Source organism: Papaver somniferum, chromosome 1 (genome assembly GCF_003573695.1).
Source record: "Papaver somniferum cultivar HN1 chromosome 1, ASM357369v1, whole genome shotgun sequence".
Taxonomy (NCBI): domain Eukaryota; kingdom Viridiplantae; phylum Streptophyta; class Magnoliopsida; order Ranunculales; family Papaveraceae; genus Papaver; species Papaver somniferum.
The window spans coordinates 56,158,001-56,181,070 of NC_039358.1; the positions used below are offsets into that span (position 1 = coordinate 56,158,001).

General features: G+C 36.9%; 1 protein-coding gene and 1 pseudogene across 1 annotated transcript; one reads left to right on the plus strand and one right to left on the minus strand.

The window, feature by feature from the left end:
• The first annotated feature begins 13,692 nt into the window (after nucleotides 1-13,692).
• Nucleotides 13,693-19,106, plus strand: LOC113314240 (annotated as a pseudogene).
• A 67-nt stretch (nucleotides 19,107-19,173) lies between these two features.
• On the minus strand, nucleotides 19,174-22,507 carry LOC113287448 (alpha-glucosidase-like). The gene is made up of 5 exons (XM_026536213.1): nucleotides 22,278-22,507; nucleotides 21,272-22,179; nucleotides 20,956-21,186; nucleotides 20,237-20,874; nucleotides 19,174-20,168 (listed from the first exon to the last, which is right to left on the minus strand). Exons 1-5 carry the CDS (start codon nucleotides 22,487-22,489, stop codon nucleotides 19,290-19,292), a joined length of 2,868 nt encoding a protein of 955 aa, XP_026391998.1. The 5' UTR covers nucleotides 22,490-22,507; the 3' UTR covers nucleotides 19,174-19,289.
• Between the last annotated feature and the right edge of the window lie 563 nt (nucleotides 22,508-23,070).

A 23,070-nucleotide genomic window follows, 5' to 3' on the forward strand; every position in this document is an offset into this window, starting at 1 on the left:
TCTTCGAAATAAGTTTAGAATTTAAACCAATAAATCTAAAAACATGAAGATAAAAGCGTTGGACATAGCTATGTGTAATTACAATAATTGTTATTCCAAACTCTAGTAAACCTTCTCAAAAATAAGAAAAAATTCTCATAAGAAATTTTCCTAGGCATCAAGACAAATTCGTAATGCACATACAAGATGATTTGTCCTTAGAGAGTAGACTCAATATTTTTCGTCCGGATTTATAACAAGAATAGCTACCAAAGGCGTATAAAAAGATTTTCTTAACAAAGAAGAACATACAAAGTCAATAACGACCATGCACCATAGTTGACATAGGATGATTGTGAACATTCAAGAATTCCATGGCACTGCGTACTACTTTCCATTCTTGAACTTCCTTCTTTGTGATTCACCAACAACATTCTTTTAAAAGATACAAATGAGCTTAGAAGAGTAGTACTCCAAGAATCCAAGTGCCCAAGTCCAACATAATTGGAACAAGTACGACGAAACGGAGCAAAACACTCAAAACAAGAGACGGGACAAATACCAATCTTAAATCATCCAAAATCAATAATTCTCACCTTCATTTTGAAGATAATTCAAAGAGGAAGATAATGCAAAAATAATGAGTTCATTCCGAGTTCGTACGAAGAAGTTACGGCCAAAACAAGTCGACCGAATATCGACGTCTACAGGCAAATATGCACACGGGTTTGCAAACGAATTTTCAAGTCCGCAAACTTAAACCCCTGTATTTTGATTTTAAAAGATGCTATGCATACCTGGTAGGTGTACCATGAAGCCCAAACATCCCGAACTACTATTTTCAAACCTAAACGTTTAAGAACCTTTTTACAAGAATCCGATCGAATTCTACAGCGTTACCAAACATTCAAAATCATACCCAACTTAATATGTGTGCCCCAGTTCTTGTTCTTCCCTCACTGTATACATAACATGGCATTTCTGGGTGAGGATGCACTTTCAACACAATCAAGATGTGTTGAGATGAACAGTGTCTTGCTCATCTTGGCACCAAGAAAGAGTTTCTTTCCAGCAACTCATACATCTTGTACTGTTGAGAAACACCCAAGGAACTGTTTTTATAAGTCTATCAAAGAACTTCAAGAGAACCCAAAAAGATTTATGTTTATGATTTCTTGTTTTCCAACTTACAAAAAACAGTTTCTGCAGATAGTTTTTAGTACTGCGAAGGGAAACTCTTTTGATAAAAAGAGACGTCCTAGCTTCTTCATAAAGGAAGACAATACTACTATCTTGATAGGAAGTATCAGGAATTGACAAATGAATCAATTCATCCTTTGAGGTGACGTACTCAGAAAGCTGAGATTTAGACTCTTCTTGTAATTCGTTCAGTTTGTTAAAACTAGTTGGATTACACAGAGGAGGAGTATTACACTCACTGATTAACAAATCAATATCAACCTCAACATGAATATTATTCATCATAACTTGATTTAGCCTGTCAAGAGACTCTTGATCTTTCTGGAGAAATAAATCAACATCAGAAGATATACTTTCAAGTTTCTTTTCAATTCTGAAAAAACTTCAAGGGATTTTAAACCTGGTGGAGGTTTTGACAGAATTTCTTCTACAGATTTTATTAAATCAGTCATGGAAGAGAATTATGGGATCCCTGGATCTGGTGGTGCATTTATTGAGATATCACTACTGTCCATAGAGTCAGATCTCTACAAACACAGACTTGTAAGGTCTTTAAACTTGTTTGCCTGCTCTGATACCAATTGAAAAAGCGGGGTACAACAACCACACCCAATATTTCGCTTAGCAATCTGTATGGACAAACTCCAATATGCTTTCTAGAGAATCAACTAGACAGTCAGACTCAATCTAGATAAAAAGTATATCAAAGAGTATATATATCAATCTCCCGATTTGATATATACTCAAGAAAATAGAAATCCGTGAGTCTTTATCAAATACTAGAGAGATAACTTAGATGGTACCAAAGACCAATATCCAAGTGTCAATCAATTTAAATCAACAACCAAAAGGTCGGATATTCTAATTGATTGAACAAGGCACAACCTGTGATATTTCAATTACATAACAAAATATAATGCGGAAAAGAAATAACACAGACACCAGAATTTTGTTAACGAGAAAATCGCAAATGCAGAAAAACCCTGGGACCTAGTCCAGATTGAATACACACTGTATTAAGCCGCTACAGACACTAGCCTACTCCAAATTAACTTCGGTCTGGACTGTAGTTGAACCCCAATCAATCTCACACTGATCCAAGGTAAAGTTATGCTCCTACGCCTCTGATCCCAGCAGGATGCTACGTACTTGATTCCTTTAGTTGATCTCACCCACAACTAAGAGTTGTTACGACCCAAAGTCGAAGACTTTAATAAAAAAATATGTATCACACAGAAAAATCTACGGTAATAGATAAATCTGTCTCCCACGAATATACCTACGAGTTTTGTTCCGTCTTTTGATAAATCAAGGTGAACAGGAACCAATCAATAAACCGGACTTATATTCCCGAAGAACAACCTAGTATTATTGATCACCTCACAATAATCCTAATCGACGCAGCGAAAAAAGATATTGTGGCATCACAAACGATGAGACGAAGTGTTTGTGATTACTTTTCTATCTTGCCTATCGGAGATATAAATCTCAATCCAATTATTACAATTGTACTCGTAACGATAGAATCAGCAAGATCAGATCACACAACTACAATAAAAGTAGTAACGGCCAGGCTTCACAATCCCAATGAAGTCTTTAAGTCATTAACCTGGTTTTAGAAGAAGAAACCAAAGGTTAAAGGAGAATTAACTCTAGCTATACAACTAGAATCACACGTAAGGTGTGGGGATTAGGTTTCCCAGTTGCTAGAGTTCTCCCTTATATAGTTTTCAAATCGTGGTTTGCAATCAATGTTAGCTTGGTAATAAAGCATTCAATATTCACCGTTAGGTGAAAACCTGATTAGATTCAAGCTAATATTTCTCAACCGTTAGATCGAAAACTTAGCTTATTACACACAAATGAAATGTCCAATTTTGGGTTTACGAACCATTCCCAAACATTAACATTTGTTGTCTCAACAATAGTTAACCAAATGGTTAGCCATATGATTACTTTCATATCCACCATATTCTTCTTCACCATAACTAGTCCAAATGACTCAAATGAACTAGTTAGAGAGTTGTTCAATTGCTTAGATCTTATGTAACTACACAAGACACAATCGAAGCAAAAACGGTTTGATTCACTCGAATCGGTCCATGAACTTTATAGACACGGTTTGCAAAAGCATTCCTTAGTTTATAAAAACATGAGTTCAAGAACAACCGGTTTTAGATATAACCAACTCAGGTTCGCGGACTTAAGCTCACGGAATGAGTTCACAAACTCCAGCAGAAATTCTCGGGTCGAGAACTTCCGCCGGTTCGCGGACTTGGCTCACGCCACTCTGTTTCTCTTGATCAACAAAGTTCACAAACTTTGGTTCAAGGAATAAGGACTTATACATATATGTGTTTCCACAACAATACTTATATCCTACCAATGGTTATGTAATCTAAACTCTCATTTCAATCATTGAAACATTCTCAGAGGACGGATATAGCCGTTATTCACAGACCATTTCTCGTCAGAGAAATTTTCAAAGTGATTGAAACATAACATGACTTTAGTCACTAGGTAAAGATGAATTTGGCTAAAGCGAAAGCTTACCAAAACATATTTCGATAAATAGATAGGCGAGTTAAACTCGGCTCGAAATAGCAAATGTGTATAATGAAAGTCTATATATCAAAACGACTTTTGTCTCAAGAGTAGGAGATAGAGTAGATAGACTTTTGAGTGACAGATAAGTTCAAGTCTCCACATACCTTTTAGTCGATGAAGATCCACCAGTTACCTTGAGTAGTCCTTCGTCTTGTATGATGATTGCCATGGAGTCTTGAGCTCAACTACACTTTCTATCATAGTGCGAGACTTTTAGCTATGTAGGCTAGAAATCAAGACTTATAGTTTTGATCACTAACATTGACAAACATGCTTGAGATAGCAACGCATGCGAGTTCGACCGAGCATTGCTCTAACAATCTCACCCTTTGTCAATTTTAGTGGCAAAACTATTAATACATATGGAATACAAAAAATAAATAAATTAACTTTTTTAGATCCTATTCCACATGCCTAATCTTCAACATTACTCGAAATCTTCGTCACTTCCAAATACTCCAATGATCCCAAAGGTTGTAAGTTTAGCATCATCGTTGTTGAAAATCCGTAGCTATAACAATAAGAAAACAATAGTTCTCAATCATTATTAAACATTGTCATAGTATCATTACAAATCGTCAAAGTCCATTTGTATCACAACTTCAACAACAATACTGTGATATGTATCACTCCCCCTTAGTCAATACTCCATATCACATGGAAACCACTCCCCCTTACATAATGATCCGAAATCTATATGCATTTGTAGTGTGAACTACATATTAATTCTCCCCCTTTTTGTCAATAAAATTGGCAAAGGTACAAGAACGGGATCCTAATGAAATTTCCGAAAGAGACATTTCATGACCAAAATAAAGAAACACATATCATCTTATTTAGATGCAATCATAAAGCCGAAGCTAAATGCATTCGTCAAGGAGTTTAAAGATACAAGATAACCCCTATAATATTACACAACCGCACTCCCCACAAAGATTTGGCAATTAATTAAGCGCAAGTTCAAAAAGAACTCTCCCCCATAATATGTCATTCCCGAAAGAACAACAAGAGCGACCTTAATTTTGAAAGAAAATAAGGATTTATTTTGACATAACAAATCACATACAAGTATGAATTTGAATCCAAATTATTCAATTAAACTAACTACAAGAGAACGCATGATTAATTTAATCGAAAAATGCTCAAACATAAGTGAACTTATGGAGACTCAAAAACATACAATTTAGATTAATCACAAGAGATCCCATAATTAATCTAATCGAAATACACAACCAAATTAATCACAAAAGTAATCAATTTAATTGGTCATGCTCGACATAACTTACGGAGCAACAACTAAATAACCAAACAAGATGATTAATTTAGTTGAATACGCTCGACATAAAGTACCTCACGGAACAACGACATACCTAATCATAAAAATAATCAACTTGGTCGTTTAATGCTCAACATAAGACACTTTACGGAGCCTCACAATAATACATAAAATATGGATCAGGGAAGATCAATACTGCGGAATACACAAGGATTCATTCTATTTTCCATCACTATTTGCACAAAGACATACAATAGACACAATCCTTGCAAACAAAAGATTTTAACCTATCTTCCATCAATAATTGACATAATAGGCTTAACTTTTGTATTTATCAAAAGTCTATTCATTCTTTTATCAATACATGCATATCGACATACGAAATACTTTACTTTTTACAAGGTATGGGACAATCATAGTTCACGGACGCAAACACACATTTCCCATAATAATATTCCAATATATAAAACCATAAAGATTAATACTGCAAAATCATCTTCCAAATAAGTTTAGAATTTAATCCAATAAATCTAAAAACATGAAGATGAAAACGTTGGACATAGCTATGTATAATCACAATAATTGATATTCCAAACTCTAGTAATCCTTCTCAAAAATAAGAAAAAATTCTCATAAGAAGTTTCCTAGGCATCAAGACAAACTCGTAATGCACATACAAGATGATTTGTCCTTAGATGATTTATAACAAGAATAACTACCAAAGGAGTATAAAAATATTTTCTTAACAAAGAAGAACATACAAAGTCAATAACGACCATACACCATAGTTCACATAGGATGATTGTGAACATTCAAGAATTCCATAGCACTGCGTACTACTTTCCATTCTTGAACTTCCTTCTTTGTGATTCACCAACAACATTCTTGTAAAAGCTACAAATGAGTTTAGAAGAGTAGTACTCCAATAATCCAAGTGCCCAAGTCCAATAGAATTGGAACAAGTGCGACGAAACGGAGCAAAACACTCAAAACAAGAGACGGGACAAATACCAATATTAAATCATCCAAAATCAATAATTCTCACCTCCATTTTGAAGAGAATTCAAATAGGAAGAGAATGCAAAAAGAATTAGTTCATTCCGAGTTCGGACGAAGAAGTTACGGCCAAAACAAGCTGACCGAATATCGACGTCTACAGGCAAATATGCATACGGGTTTGCAAACGAATTTTCAAGTCCGCGAACATAAACCCCTGGATTTTGATTTTAAAAGATGATATGCATACATGGTACGTGTACCATGAAGTCCGAACATCCCGAACTACTATTTTCAAACCTAAAGCCTTTTTAGAAGAGTCCGATCGAATTCTACAGCGTTACCAAACATTCAAAATCATACCCAACTTAATATGTGTGCCCCAGTTCTTGTGCTTCCCTCACTGTATACATAACATGGCATTTATGGGTGAGGATGCACTTTTAACACAATCAAGTTGTGTTGAGTTGAACAATGTCTTGCTCACCATGGCACCAAGAAAGAGTTTCTTTCCAGCAACTCATACATCTTGTAGTGTTTAGAAACACCCAAGGAACTGTTTTTTATAAGTCTATCAAAGAACTTCAAGAGAACCCAAAAAGATATATGTTTCTGATTTCTTGTTTTCCAACTTACAAAAAAACAGTTTCTACAGATAGTTTTTAGTACTGCGAAGGGAAACTCTTTTGATAAAAAGAGACATCCTAGCTTCTTCATAAAGGAAAACAACACTACTATCTTGATAGGAAGTATCAGGAATTGACAAATGTATCAATTCGTCCTTTGAGGTGACGTACTCAGATAGCTGAGATTTAGACTCTTCTTGTAATTCGTCCAGTTTGTTAGAACTAGTTGGATTACACAGAGGAGGAGTATTACACTCACTGATTAGCAAATCAATATCAACCTCAACATGAATGTTATTCATCATAACTTGATTTAGCATGTCAAGAGACTCTTGATCTTTCTGGAGAAATAAATCAACATCAGAAGATATGCTTTCAAGTTTCTTTTCAATTCCTGAAAAAACTTCAAGGGATTTAAACCTGGTGGAGGTTTTGACATAATTTCTTCTACAGATTTTATTAAATCATTCATGGAAGAGAATTCTGGGATCCGTGGATCTGGTGGTGCATTTATTGAGATAACACTATTGTCATATAGTCAGATCGCTACAAACACAGACTTGTAAGGTCTTTAAACGTGTTTGCCTGCTCTGATACCAATTGAAAAAGTGGAGGTACAACAACCACACCCAATATTTCACTTTGCAATCTGTATGGACAAACTCTAATATGCTTTCTAGAGAATCAACTAGACAGTCAGACTCAATCTAGATAAAAAGTATATCAAAGAGTTTATATCTCAATCTCCCGATTTGATATGTACTCAAGCAAATAGAAATCTATGAGTCTTTATCAGATACTAGAGAGATAACTTGGATGGTACCAAAGACCAATATCCAAGTGTTAATCAATTTAAATCAACAACCAAAAGGTCGGATATTATAATTGATTGAACAAGGCACAACCTGTGATTTTTCAATTATATAACAAAATATAATGCGGAAAAGAAATAACACAGACACCAGAATTTTGTTAACGAGGAAACCGCAAATGCAGAAAAACCCCGGGACCTATGATTAGGTTTCCCAGTTGCTAGAGTTCTCCCTGATATAGTTTTTAAATCAGGGTTTGCAATCAATGTTAGCTTTGTAACAAAGCATTCAATATTCACAGTTAGATAAAAACCTGATTAGATTCAAGATAATATTTCTCAACCGTTGGATCGAAACCTTAGCTTGTTACACACAAATGAAATGTCCAATTTTGGGTTTATGTAACCGTTCCCAAACATTAACATTTGTTGGTTCAACAATAGTTAACCAAATGGTTGGCCATATGATCACTTTCATATCAACCATATTGTTCTTCACCATAACTAGTCCAAATGACTCAAATGAACTAGTTAGAGAGTTGTTCAATTGCTTAGATCTTATGTAGCTACACAAGACACAATCGAAGCAAAAACGGTTTGATTCACTCGAATCGGTTCATGAACTTTATAGCCACGGTTTGCAGAAGCATTCCTTAGTTTATATAAACATGAGTTCAAGAACAACCGGTTTTAGATATAACCAAATCAAGTTCGCGGACTTAAGCTCACGGAAGGAGTTCACAAACTCCAGCAGAAATTCTCGGGTCGAGAACTTCTGCCGGTTCGCGGGCTTGGCTCACGCCACATTTCGTTTCTCTTAATCAACAAAGTTCGCGAACTTTGGTTCAAGGAATAAGGACTTATACATATATGTGTTTCCATAACAATGCTTATATCCTACCAATGGTTATGTAATCTAAACTCTCATTTCAATCATTGAAACATTCTCAGAGGACGGATATAGCCGTTATTCACAGACCATTTTTCGTCAGAGAAATTTTCAAAGTGATTGAAACATAACTTGACTTTCGTCACTAGGTAAAGATGAATTTGGCTAAGGCGAAAGCTTACCAACACATATTTCGAGAAATATATAGGAGAGTTAAACTCGGCTCGAAATAGCAAATGTGTATAATGAAAGTCTATATATCAAAACAACTTTTGTCTCAAGAATAGGAGATAAAGTAGATAGACTTTTGAGTGACAGATAAGTTCAAGTGTCCACATACCTTTTAGTCGATGAAGATCCACCAGTTCCTTGAGTAGTCCTTCGTCTTGTATGATGATTTCCATGGAGTCTTGAGCTCAACTACACTTTCTATCCTAGTCCGAGACCTTTAGCTATGTAGGCTAGAAATCAAGACTTATAGTTTTGATCACTAACATTGACAAACATGCTTGAGATAGCAATGCATGCGAGTTCGACCGAGCAATGCTCTAACAAAAGTGTCATGTTTTTAATATTTATAGGGCCGAGTATACTGACAAACTTCAATTCTGGTGCCAGATTGGTTGATAAAGTAGTCAAAACATTTCGTTTTGGATACCTGCAGAGATGCCTTATAAAAAGTCTGGAGTCTCTAAAAGTCTGTTATGATCTCACCGTGCGTGATGTTGATGGATTGTTGTCCAATTTTCTACGGTGAAGATGGTGTTGATGCCCATAAGACTAGCTTCATCTCTGAATTTAACATAATTGCCGGAGTATTTCTTTTCTTTTTCTTATTTCCTATGTTTTTTGTCTATCTGCTTTAAAATCTGAAGTATGAACTCTGTTTTCTAATTTTTTTTTTCTGGGTTTTCTATATATTCAGAATCAGAAGGCTGTATTAGAAAACATTGGCGGTGAGTTTGAAGATTCACAATTAATGGAAGGGAGTATTAAATCCATTACAGATACAATGGTGTGCTCTTGATGAGATTAATGCTGGAGTTTGTGATGGAATGACAAACAAAGAGATAAAGAAAAACATGCCCGAAGAATATGAGTATGTTGGCGACTTAACATCACTATGTACACTTATTTTATTAATCATTTGTTTTCCTTCCACTCTTAATGGTGTTTGATGTAGGAACATTGTCATGTGAACTTCTAAATTTATGTGATCATGTCCTGCACATTAAAATCATATCTAAGGGTCCATTCTCATATTGTTTTGGTGTTGAAATCTGCAGGTTGCAAGTGAAGATGGAAGTAGGTCAGGCGTTAAAATTCATTCACCGAATCAGATATGGAACGATTGCAGGTAATATCACTATCTAATTTGTATCTTTGATGTATGTTGGTTGTATCATGTAGAGCAAGGAAGTACCTGCTTAGTATGCCTTTCTTTTCGTGTACCCATATCTTATCTTTCTTGGGTTGTGAATGTAAAACACTACTGGCGTTTTAGTTATCTTATACATGTTTGGATTTGGGATCTTGTCTGTTTGTTGGAGTTTGCATACTGACTATTGTTTGGTCACATATATTCGTGGTGCAAGAAACTCAGGCATTCAACTTCTGACTATCTAATATGTTTTCAGTATTTCATCTCCGCTGACTTTGCAATGCACAAGGAGTTGGCATTAAAGGCTTCTATTCTGCAGAGAAGTTTGCTCTTGATCTATGTTGGTAAGGATGGCTATATGAGATGGTTTATATTAGCAGCATGTCATGATACTCACATCAGAGCCTACATACATATGTGCAATTTTCCCGCTTTAGGCTTTTCACCCTTGAAGATTTCTTTTCAGCATTTTGGTTTCTAATTCGTCTCTGGTGGAAGGTATATAGATGTGATTCTTCAGTTGATCGACAAAGCAGGAGATTTCGTCAGTGATGACATTTGGTACGTGTTGTGCAGTTTGTGACAAACAACAAAGATCTACAGGTATTCTATCAGATACTGAATTGTGATGTTGTCCTGTTGTGTCATTCTTTATGTGTCTAACGATTTATCTTCCCAGCCTTATGCAACAGCAAAAAGATAGAGAGTTTCTCGACAAGCCCGCTATACATGAAACAATGGTCAAAGTGTGCATATGAACCTTCTTTATTCAAGCTTAAAATTTGGTCATATTAGCTTTGTGGACCGACTTTTAATGACATGTCTTAAAGGAAACTGCTGATAGGGGTTTCTGTTTCTATAAAAATGTAATAAAAGACCTTCAAGATTGACTCTTTATCACGGTCTCTTATTTGTTGATTTCATTTTTGTTCATATTCCTTTGCACTTACATCTACCTTGTTACATTGTAATTCTCATCTAGGCTCATCATTTTGTGCAAGGTCTCAAGTAACATGTTTCCGGATAAAGGCCTACTTATTGTGAGTAATAAATCTTATCTACACAGTACCTTTAAAATTGGTAATAGGCATATTGTGGTCCTCTATTGCTTTTGAATGGTGTTTCTTTCTTCGGTGTAGGTGTGATCTGCACCGAATTATTGTTATATGTGTGGAAACATAGTTATTGTATGAATCTGAACATAAATCATTGTATGTCAATTACCAAATTTTTCTGTGGGTTAATGGATCAATTATAATCATTGTAGTTGGAGTATATGAACTGTGGGAATGTTGAATACGTGGGTTCTTAATTTGAATCATCAGAATTGGATGAATCAGGGTAATTGCAGGGAACTGGGGTATTGCAGGATAAATTTGGGAGAAATCATTTTTGACTAGGTCAACGAAGACTTTACCTTTTTTTTGTTGCAAAAATTTAGCAACGGCAAAAACGTGTTGCTAAGATATATCTAAGGACCCGACAAAGGAGTTTATTGGTTAAACGGAATAGCCTTTGTCAAACTCATATCACGTTGTTTGAAAAGAGTTGTTACAGAACAGATTTGTTGTTCCTTTACTGTTTGGAATACGAACCAAAGGAATTGTTCCAAGTGCGTGACTTACTGCAAGTTGGAGGCGCAGGGATACCGAGGAAACTAGGTGAACTATAGGTTTAGTTGTTTGGTCTCAACTATACGAAATTGGTTTGATTTTGTATAACGGCTTAATTCTGAGAGTATTCAATTCTGGACTAGGTCCCGGAGTTTTTCTGCATTTACGGTTTCCTCGTTAACAAAATCTTGTTGTGTCTTTTACTTTTCTATTTCCGCAATTATAATTGTTTTTATTATAATTAGAAGTAAAATACACAAACGTTAGTTCCTATTTTACTTGATAGACATCCCTATAGAGTTTGGTTAAGTATGAACCTATTATCAAGTAAACGTACTTCGTTGTTGTATTGTCTCGATCTCGTATCCATAGACCATCACACAAAGTGTGAACCGGTTAGTTGTATTGTCTCGACTCAGTCCATAGACAATCACTTTCGGAAAAGGAATTATAAGTGGAAAAATTTTAGATTGAGGTATATTTGGTTACCCTCGTCTTTTCAATTGGTATCAGAGCAGGCAAACACGGAAAGATCTAATAATCTGTGTTTGGTGCGATCCAACCTATAAGAATTGAATCTAATGAATGATCCAGTTAACGTAAAGCAAGACATCAAGAGTTTTGAATTAACACTTGATGATGACATCTACGATTCAATATCTGAAGAAATCATCTCTAGAGATTTTACTAGATAAGTTAATCTTGTTAATAATGTAGAAACCGATGACGACTGGAAAATACGTCTACAAGAAGGGTTATGAAATTTACGATGATGATGACTCATATTTTGAAAAAGAAGTAGAAGAGGATATCTCAGAATACTCTAAACTGCTGGATCCTTTGAAAAATGAAAAACTGAGAACTTCGGATTTTATTGGTTTTATGACTCCTCTTTGTCGTGAGAACAAGAAACTGAGGAGGGTTTTTCAAGGATATTATATTGGTTACCAAATCAGTGATTCTCTTCTTAAAGATCGTACAGACGAGCTAAATTCTAAGAATTTAGAATGTGAAAATATTCGAAGAGATCTCTCTTTGTCGAAAAAGAAACTTGCTGAATCTGAAGTAAGGGTTAATTCTCAACCAAAGAGTTTTGAAGATAAAGAAGGTGTATATATTTCACAACAAAAACACCTTAGGGATGATTTAGCTGGTGCTCTTGATAAAATCAAGACGTTGGAAGAAGAAATTTTGGACCTTAAAAAGTTCAATGTTAGCTCAAACAATTTAACCTCAATGTTAGAAGCAAGTAGAAATCATCGTGATACACGAGGATTAGGTTATAAGGGAATAGATGCTTCAAATGTTAACAAAAAGGTAAAATTTGTTAAAGCTACTAATTCTTCTCAACCAGAGGATATCAAAAATGATACTATTTCTTGTAAAGAAGCAAAGCCAGCCAAGCCTAAGAATTACGTTCAAGCAGACACTTCAAATAAGACCATCAAATAAGGCACTTCTGCTAATGTTAAGAAAGAAACAATGTTGAAAAAAGAGAAGAAGAAAAATCGTCGAGATCCAAGGCAAGAGGATCCACAAAAAGGTAACACTAAAACTCATACTTCGTATATTTATACTAAGCATTGTTATTATTGTGGTAATAAAGGACACTTGCAATGGGGAAGCAAAGTTCGTAAGATGCAAGATGCACTTTCATTTGTATCAAACGAATCGGCTAAGTTTTCTCCTCATAAGAACTCAGATCATTATTGTCCTACGTTTAGGCAAAAGAATTACTACAATGATAGTTCAAATTTTGCATATCACTCGACAATGTCATCTCATAAAAGACCAAATTATAGAAAGAGAGATGACGTTTTAAATGCAAAGACAAGATCTGGTGTTCCAAATTGAAGAAAGGATGTTTCGCAAAGTATTCAAAAGGACAATCATCCTAATGATATGAAAGAGAAATCCACTCCTGCGAAACCCATCTCTAAATGGGTCTTGAAGTCCTCCATAGCCAAGAAGGGACCAAAAGTTAGTCACAAGAATGACACTCAATTGATAAATATTGATAACAATTTTTTTGAGAGTCTTCTTAAAAGACTAAAGAAAGACATCATGTCTGAAATCTCTTGTAATAGTAAACGTTGTGATAATGACACTCTTCATCACAAGTCAAAGAAGAAAAACAAGAGATGGAACAAAAGAAAAAAAACCAAGCAAGAGGTTAAGAATGATGATTCTGTCTTAGTCACTCATGACGAACAAGACAAGGCTCAACTCAACACAACCTAGTTGAGTTAGAATGTGCATGCTTACCTTGGTGCTCAATCTTTTGAAAGGTAAGGAAGCACATGAAACTGAGCACATGATTTCTCGGTTATTAGCTCTTGCTGACCCTATGTCAAGAATAGTTTAACAACTTCAATCTTCTCTGCGTAAATCAGAAACACAAGGGTTTCTGTCAAATTCTGTTGTGCATCTCTCAGTTGACCGTGGACAAATTGAACTACTGGATCGTTCTTGTTTCGGAAAACCTATTGTTAAAATATATCGTATCTTACATGTTACGATATCCCATATCTTGCATATATTATATAGTTATCTTGTAGTTATTGTGATGTATTCTATTACCTTATTTGTCATCTGTAATCCTGTATAAGTGGTTGAGTCTGTATTCCTTCATTATTTTCAGCAATACACAGAAACCCTTTCATTAGATCTCTATGCCATGACAAATTCTGTCATGGTATTAGAGCTAGGTAAGATTCAATAGTCCACTTTCGTTGCTAATCAAAAGGAACCAGAATCAGTATCGTGACTAAGAAACCATAAACCTATCTCATCATTATCTCCTGTTTAAAACCCAAACCCTATTATCATGTCGCATGAAGAATGTCAACCCATCACTATGAAGTTCGATGGATCCAACTATAATCATTGGTCTTTTCTCATGAGAAGTTTTTTAAAAGGAAAAATCATGTGGAAATATATTGATGACAAAGAAAAACGACCTGTAACTAGCACTAGTGGTAAAGACAGAGATGCTGCAGAAACAGATCCTTCTGAAACTTGGGAAATCAACAACCACAAGATCCTCACTTGGATAAAAAACATTGTTATTGCATCCATAAGTATGCAACTTACTGGTTTTGAAGAAGCCAAAGAAGCATGTGATTTTCTGGCTAAGAGATACACACAAGTCAACTTTGCACAGAGATACAAGCTTGAACAAGATATTCGATCCTTGAAACAACAACCAGAGCAAACAATATTTGATTTTCACTCCGAAATGTCAATTGTATGGAATCAACTAGGACTTATGGAGCCTAAATGGACAGCTGATGTAGAATTGTGGCAGAAATACAGAGAAGAATCACGGCTTGTTCAACTCTTAATGGATTTAAGAGATGAGTTTGAATCTGTGATAGCTTATATCCTTCATAGAAATCCAATTCCAACTATAAAAAGTGCCTTGTCTGAACTTATTACTGAAGAGACGTGCAAAAGAATCAAACCAGATATTCCAGCAGTTCTTGCAGTTCCTTCTCGTCCAAGCTCTAATCCAAGTTTTAGTTCACAGAGAAACTTTTGAGCTCCAACTTATCGTGATATTTCTCAAGTACAATGTCATAACTGTAAGAATTATGGAAATCTAGTAAAGAATTGTCCATCATCTGTGAATACCAGTAACTCTCAAGGCAACTCTCAAATATTAACTATGCAAAGTTCAACACCTTCACCAGGCACACCACAATGCAACTACTGCAAGGAATTTGGACACATTGTAGGAAATTGCACTTCTCCATCTTCAAGAAATATGAGAAACAAGAGAAGATTTGGCAATGTTGCTCCATCATATTACTCTCCAGGTCATGTTACTGCTGCACCAGTTCTAGAGCAAGCACATGATTCATAAAACTCTACATCAAACAACTTTGCAACTACAACAAATTTGGCAGACATTTAAGAGATGCTGAAACAAGATCTTGCAATCGGTAACAATCCTACAGCAGCAACTTCTTTTTCAGTTCCTTCAGGTAACTTTTCGACTGAATGGTTTCTTGATTCAGGAGCATCAAACCGTATGACATATATCTCAAATTTATTTGAGACAATAAAACCTATTGTTACTCCTAAGATTCATAAAAAAGATGGGACATGAATCATTGCTACTCATATTGGGAAGGTTTAAATTTCAAACAAGATACACATAGCAGGTGTCCTTCTTGTTCCCAATATTAAGATGAATCTTATTTCAATTGGTCAATTATGTAACCAGGGTTTTAATATCTTCTTTTCAACTCATGGTTGTGTTATACAGGATCCCAAAACAGAGAGGATTATTGGGATAGGCCGTAGAGTTAGTTGCCTTTACCTCCTGGAGTATCTAGTTATTCCTCAATTCAACAACAAACTTGTTGTTTCTCTAGATTTTACTTTACCGTCCACAGTTTCTCCTTTTATTTCTTGGCACTCTAAGCTTGGTCATGTCTCTTTTTCTCGTCTCTCCTATATGATTAGTAAAGGGCTGCTAGGTTTTGTTCCTTTAGACAAAGAGCCTCATTGTATTGCTTGTAAGATGGGTAAACAACTAGCTTTTCCATTTAATAACAGTACTACCTTTTCTTCTGCACCTTTTGATCTCATTCCTGATGTTTGGGGAAAGTCTCCTATTGCTACAAAAGGGGGAGCTTTGTATTATGTTATTTTCATTGATGATTACACTCGTTATACATGGGTGTATCTTTTTAAATCCAGATCAGAGTTCTTAAGGATTGACACTGAGTTTTCCAACATGATCAAAAACCAATTCGAAAGATCCATCAAAATATTTCGAGCAGATCAGGGAGGTGAATACATATACAATCCTTTCAAAGAGTTTTTAAAATATGAGGGTACTCTACTTCAATTATCTTGCACTTAGACACAAGAACAGAATGGTGTCGCAGAACGTAAACATCGTCATGTCATAGAAAAAACTAAGAAACAACTTCTCTCTTCCTTTGTCCCCTCTAATTTTTGGGGTGAATCTGTTTTTACTGTTGTACACACTATTAATCGAGTTCCTACTACTGTTATAGGTAATATATCTCCCTAGGAACGATGATATAGTAAAAAAACCAGATTACTCAGAGCTGTGTGTGTTTGGTTCCACATGTTTTGTCCTATTTTCTGAAAGAGAACGCAACAAACTTGGTAAAAACAACACTATCTGTGTGTTTCTCGGTTATGGCATAGAGCATAAAGGGTATATATGTTATGATCCAGAAAGTAGGAGATTAAGAAATTCTCTTCATGTTACCTTCTGGGAAAAGATACCTTTTTGTGGCCTTCCTAGTAGTAAAACATCTTCTCTAGAAACCTTTTCATATTTACATCCATTCGATGATGAATCTCTATCTGTCTCGACTTCTCCTAGTATCCCTGATAAAAATGTATTTCAACCTCCATCTGTTGAATCCACAGAAGCAGTTGTTGACCACTCTATGGAAGATTCTAATACAGCAACTCAACATTGGGATCCTGCACATGAAACTGCTCAATTACCTCCTCGAACACGGCGACCTACAGCTAAGTACTCTGACTATCAATGCTCGTTAACAACTATCTTAGCAGAACATGAACCTAAAAACTACAGGGAAGCTGTAGTACTGCCAGACTGGCAAGACTCGATGTGAGAAGAACTAACAACTCATCAAAGGGCTGGCACATAGGATATGGTTGATCTGCCTCCTGGTAAATCTGTTGTGGGAAGTAGATGGGTTTACAAGGTCAAGACTAAATCAGATGGCACATTAAAACGTCGAAAATCTCGTATAGTTGCACGGGGTTATACACAAGAGTATGGTATTGATTATGAAGAAACTTTTGCTCTGGTTGCAAGAATGACTACAGTTCGTACATTGCTCGCTGTTGCTGCTACTCGCAAATGAATCTACACCAAGTGGATCTTAAAAATGCGTTTCTTCATGGTGATCTTCAAGAAAAAGTTTATATGAGACCACCTCCTGGCTGAGAACATGCTCCAAATCAAGTATGTAAGTTGTGCAAGGCTTTGTGTGGGCTGAAACAAGCTCCTTGTGCTTGGTTTGAAAAAATTTCAACTGCAATTCTTAAGTATGGTTTCACTCAAAGCCCTTACGACTCATCTATGTTTGTTCGATCAACTAGTAAGGGTGTGATTCTTCTTTTATTCTATGTTGATGATATGATTATCAAAGGAAGTCACCTAGAAGGTATTCAAGCTCTTAAATTTTACCTCCACTCTTGTTTTGAAATGAAAGATCTCGGTCTCTTGCGATATTTTCTTGGGGTAGAAGTTGACAACTCTTCTGAAGGATTTTTCATCTCACAAGTCAAGTATGCATCTGAAATTTTGCATCGTGCTGGTTTAACTGATTGTAAGATTGCAGACACACCACTTGAACTAAATGTCAAGCTCAGTTCCGTCGAAGGCAAAGCTCTTTCAAATCCTACTCTTTACAGGCAGCTAATAGGAAGTATAAACTATCTAACTATTACCAGACCAGACATCAGTTACGCAGTACATGTTGTTAGTCAATTCGTGTCTGCTCCATGGTCACCACATTATGCTGATGTTCTTCGGATTTTACGATATATCAAAGGTACCTTGTATCAAGGGTTATATTTTTCATCTGCTTCTGATCTTCGTCTTCGTGCGTACTCTGACTCATATTGGGCAGGAGATGTAACTGACAGACGCTCAACTACTGGGTATTGTATATTTCTTGGTAATTCTCTCATTTCCTGGCGTAGCAAGAAACAATATGTTGTGTCACGCTCTAGTGCAGAATCCGAGTATAGAGTTTTAGCTCATACTACCTCTGAGATTGTGTGGATAAGATGGCTTTTGGGTGACATGGGAGTTCATCTGACAGATCCCACTCCTCTCTACTGTGACAACAAGGCTGGTATTCATATAGCTCATAATGATGTCTTTCATGAACGCACGAAACATATTGAAATAGACTGCCATTTTGTTCGTCATCATTACAAGCATCAGACTATTGCATTACCTCATGTGTCTTCTGAGTTCCAGCTTGCAGACCTCTTCACCAAGTCTCTACCTTCTCCTCGCATTCGTTTTCTGGTTAACAAACTCAAGATGTGTTGTGTATAAGTGGTTGAGTCTGTATTCCTTCATTATTTTCAGCAATACACAGAAACCCTTTCATTAGATCTCTATGCCATGACAAATTCTGTCACCTATAAGCTCTGAGGAAGATTTTGATTTCCACAGATGAAGATAAACAATGGTATGAGCTAAGCTTTGAGGAAGCTTTTTATTTGTGCTATTCTCTCGAATGCCTTAAGATTATGGATGAAAATAAGTGTCTGGTAGCTGATGATGATGTATGGCAATACATGAAGTCAAAGAGAAGAGCATTTCCTGAGTTCTACATTGCGTATTCTCATCTCCGAAAGAAAAACTGGGTAGTGAGATCTGGGTTACAGTATGATGCAGATTTTGTGGCTTACCGCCATCACCGATCTCTGGTTCATTCTGAATTTGTTGTCATTGTTGATTTCAATAAGAGTTCTAGGTTAAGGGTTTGGTCAGATATTAAAGGTATGGTTCGTCTTTGTACACTTGTAGCTAAAACCTTAATGGTTTTGAGTGTTAACACCAACGATTATGACGTCGTATCTCCTTCAGAAATGGATCTTTACAAAGTTGAAGGGAGAACAATTACGAGATGGTTTGCAGAGAAGCACAGCGAGGATCCACGCACTTCTGAGAGGTTGAGTTCAGCATGATGTCAACTTTTAGTTTTTGGTTATGACATGTAGCTTATCTAAAGAGAAGCCAGACTCGAAATTTGTGAAAATTAAATGACAATTTATTATTGAAGTCATGAGAGTAACATAACAACACAAATACTACTACATCTCTGTGGTAGTAAAAAATATTACTTCATACAGATTGCATTATCCTAATTACTAGTACTTGATTGGAAACTTCAGGTCGAAACTCTCTGCAATTGACTGGGATAACCCTGCGACTTCTGCAACACCAAAAGCACCCTTCCAGTCAAATGTCACATTCGACGCTGGAGCATCGTTAACAAAGAGGTCCAACCAATGCCTTCTGAAAGTAGCAGTCTTCTTTTTCAAACCCACAAAAACAATCTTCTCAATGACCCATTTCTGAGCCGCAGCAAAGTCACCATTTGTGACTTCTGACTGAATTGTCATCTCATCCCCTGAGACACCACCAGAGAACTTAACAAAGGTCCAGTTTCCTGATTTGCCTCCCATTTCAATTTCTTCTCCATCATCCAAAAAAACTTCTCCTGTAGCATTACCGCTGCTGCTTACGACAACCAAAAGTTTGAACCCGGTCTTCCTTGCTTCTTGTGTTGTCATAGCTGCACCCTGCATTGTGATGATATTCCCTTCGCGAACATGAACATTGATTTTATCTAGGGGTGCGTCGAGTTTGACAATCTGTCCTTTCTCTGCACTGACTGAATTTGAGTAGTTGAACATATCAAACCAATTACCGGCAGGGAAGTAAGCATCAACTGTAACTTCTCTTTCCTTCACTACTGGAGACACCAATACACCTTCACCAAGCAAGAACTGTTTGCTGATTTCATAAGTTGCTTCATCCTCTGGGAATGAGAAGAAAAGTGGTCGTGCAATGGGAGTTCCGTTAATGTGAGCCTCGTACATTAAGGTGTAGAAGTATGGGAGTAACTGGTATCTGAGACCAAGAACTTCCTTTGCTGATTCTGTTACAGAAGCCCATAGATAAAGCTCGTGAGAAGGTGAGTGTATGTCACCGTGGTTTCTAGAAAATGGGTAGAACGCCCCAACCTGCAATGAGACAAAGTGCTTAGTTGGTGCTTAGTTGATGCGTATAGTGACCAATTTTCTACCCTTACCTGAATCCAACGTCGGCAAAGCTCCTCAGTCGTGCCGCCCAAAAATCCACAGATATCAGCTCCAACCATTGGCATGCCAAACAATCCAAAGTTCATTATTGTAGAAATGGAGAATTCAAGATCATCCCAAGAAGCACCATTATCACCACTCCAGTGTGCTGCATACTTTCCTGACCCAACAAAAGTTGATCTACTGAGTACAAATGGCCTTTTCTTGGTCACCTCTACCAAAGCTGCGTTTGTTACTTTGGCCTCTACGTGACCAAATGTGTTGTGAAGATTGTACTCAGTCATGTTTCCGTAATGAAGAGAAGATGGAGGAATAGCTCCACCGTTGATGTTCCTGCCGTTGCCGATCTTGAAGGGAGGATTATCAATGGTAGAATTTTGATCAATAGGAGATGTAATAAAGTTTGCTGCTTCATTCATGTCAAGCCAAATACCATCAATAGGGAGAGTCTTCAGGAACATGGCAATTTCATTTGTCCAGTAAGGTCCTGTTGCCGGGTTAAGGAAATCAGGGAAATGGACATCTCCAGGCCAGACCTTGCCTTGATAAGGTTTGCCGCCATACTTGATGAATATATCTGCTTCAATACCTCTTGTGTATGTGCCGTATGTGTCATTAATGCCAATTCCTGTTCAACACCAGATTGTAAGTATTTGTAAAAACCTTTTAAGTATGATTTCGTATCGACGAAAAAGAGCATTTTGCTTACCAGGATCCACAATGACAACATATTTCTGGCCATTTTGGTGAAGTTTATCCAAAAAAGCATTCATTTTGTCAGCTGGGAAGTTGACGGGATCAAGAGTGAAAAGCTTGTACTTATCCATGTAATCAATGTCTGTCCACATAACTTCAAGAGGGATACTGGCATTTGCATACCCAGCAACTACTTCCTCAAGAACAGATACACTTTTATATCCATATCGGCACTGATGAAATCCTGCATAGACGTACACACAAATTATTATAGTAGGATAATTTTGCATTCAACTAAAAATGTGTGCACATGTGATAAGTTTCCTTACCAAATGCCCAGTATGGCATAGGAGCAGGACGACCAATGAGTTGTGTATACTGGTCGATAACAGCCTTTGGTGAAGGACCTGCAAAGAAGTAGAAATCTACAACACCTCCAATAGTCTTATAGGTTAATTTGGAGTCTTCATATAGAATGTCCATTCCGTTACTGTTGAGGAACAAAACACCATGAGTATTTCCGGCGGAATCACCTTCCTTCATCGGTGATCGAACATCGACGTAAAATGGGTGAGATCCGTACAGACTGTTATCTACACTACGACTAGAAGTATCAGAATTCCACAAGGTTTTCTTGTCGCCGCTCTTCATACGGAAAGTTCTCTTAGTTTGTTCACCTAAACCATACAAGGAAGATTTGTTTGCTGGTAATGAGGTTGAGATTTGGATGTACTGGTCCTTGAACACAAACAAATTGCTGTTGGAATCTGTTGCATTCCCTCCAGTAGTGTTGAAGAGAACATCTCCAGAAGATTTACGGGTTACTGTAAAACCAAAGGAGGGATCATTATGGATTGCGAAAATGAGATCAGACCCTTCAATAGTTAGACTTGAGTTCTTTTCTGATTCTGAAGGTGTTGGGGACTCAGCTGTTGGGGGATCAGCAGTGGGGGGATCAGCAGTGTCAAGTAGGGAATAAACAGAAGTGGGGGGCTCAGAAGTGGGGGGCTCAGCAGTGGGGGACTCAGAGGTGGGGGGCTGAGCAGTGGGGGACTCAGAAGTGGGGGGCTGAGCAGTGGGGGACTCAGTAGTGGGGGGCTGAGCAGTGGGGGGGTCAGCAGTGGGGGGCTCAGAAGTGGGGGGCTCAGCATTCCTAGAGATAATCTGTTCTGGAACTTCCCATCTCTTGTTATTCAAATCCGTGATATGCACTCGCAACCGATCAGCGGTCTCGAAGCTGCATGTGACCAAACAAAGTGTCAGAACAGTATACTATATGATCGACCTGTCAACACATGCATGCAGCGCACAATAGTTTGAAGTTGATTATTTTACCTGGCTGTTAGCTGGAGATTTGGGATATCTGGCCCGTACATGGATGAATTCTGGAGCACATCAAGAATTACAGTCAGTGACTTGCCTGAAGCGTCAACTTTGACTGATCTGAGTTTGTACCCATATCCTATTGGGTCATCTGCAATCGTCGGAGACGAGAAAAAGAATAGAACTGAAGTGAAAAACAGAAAGACGAGAAAAATTCGCCTCATTTTTGTTCGAGAAGTGGAAGAGGGTGTTGTGATGATGAAATTTGAGACTGAATTGCATTTGAATTTATAGGCAAACTCTTGAGTGAGTGTGCATGGAAATTATCGCTAATTAGCCAATAGGAAATCGGCATTCATTACAGTATCGGTTTCGGAGTGAAAATAGTAAAATGTGATTAATACGCAATTTATGAGTATTCATGCTTATGGAAATGATGACCAATAAGAAACCTGCAATGAAACAGAATCGGTTTCAGAATTCACGCTTAAAGAACTCAAAGTAAATCCTTGAGATTCTTTTATTAACTTTTCTTACTTCGTAGAAACAGTTTCAAATCTTTCAAAGTTAATTAAGACTCGTTGATAAGGATTACCAAAGGATAAACACTCATTGATAAGGATAAGATCGATCCTTTCACGCAGCAGCATATCAAGAATTAAAATGAGCAACGTGCAGCTGCAATAATACCATATTTGGATGAAACTAACTTGAGTACTAACGCACATTTGCCTTGGTTGATGCGAGTCTCTCATGAATGTATATGACCACATCAAGAGCCATAACCACAGTAAAATAATATGAT

Bases quoted from the DNA above. Each gene is read 5' to 3' on its own strand.
- LOC113287448 (XM_026536213.1), bottom strand. From the start codon at position 22,489: ATGAGGCGAATTTTTCTCGTCTTTCTGTTTTTCACTTCAGTTCTATTC. The intron at 22,180-22,277 runs GTAAAATAATCA...GGTCACATGCAG, and splicing joins AATCTCCAGCTAACAGCCAG to CTTCGAGACCGCTGATCGGT. The intron at 20,875-20,955 runs GTAAGCAAAATG...GGTGTTGAACAG, and splicing joins TGTTGTCATTGTGGATCCTG to GAATTGGCATTAATGACACA.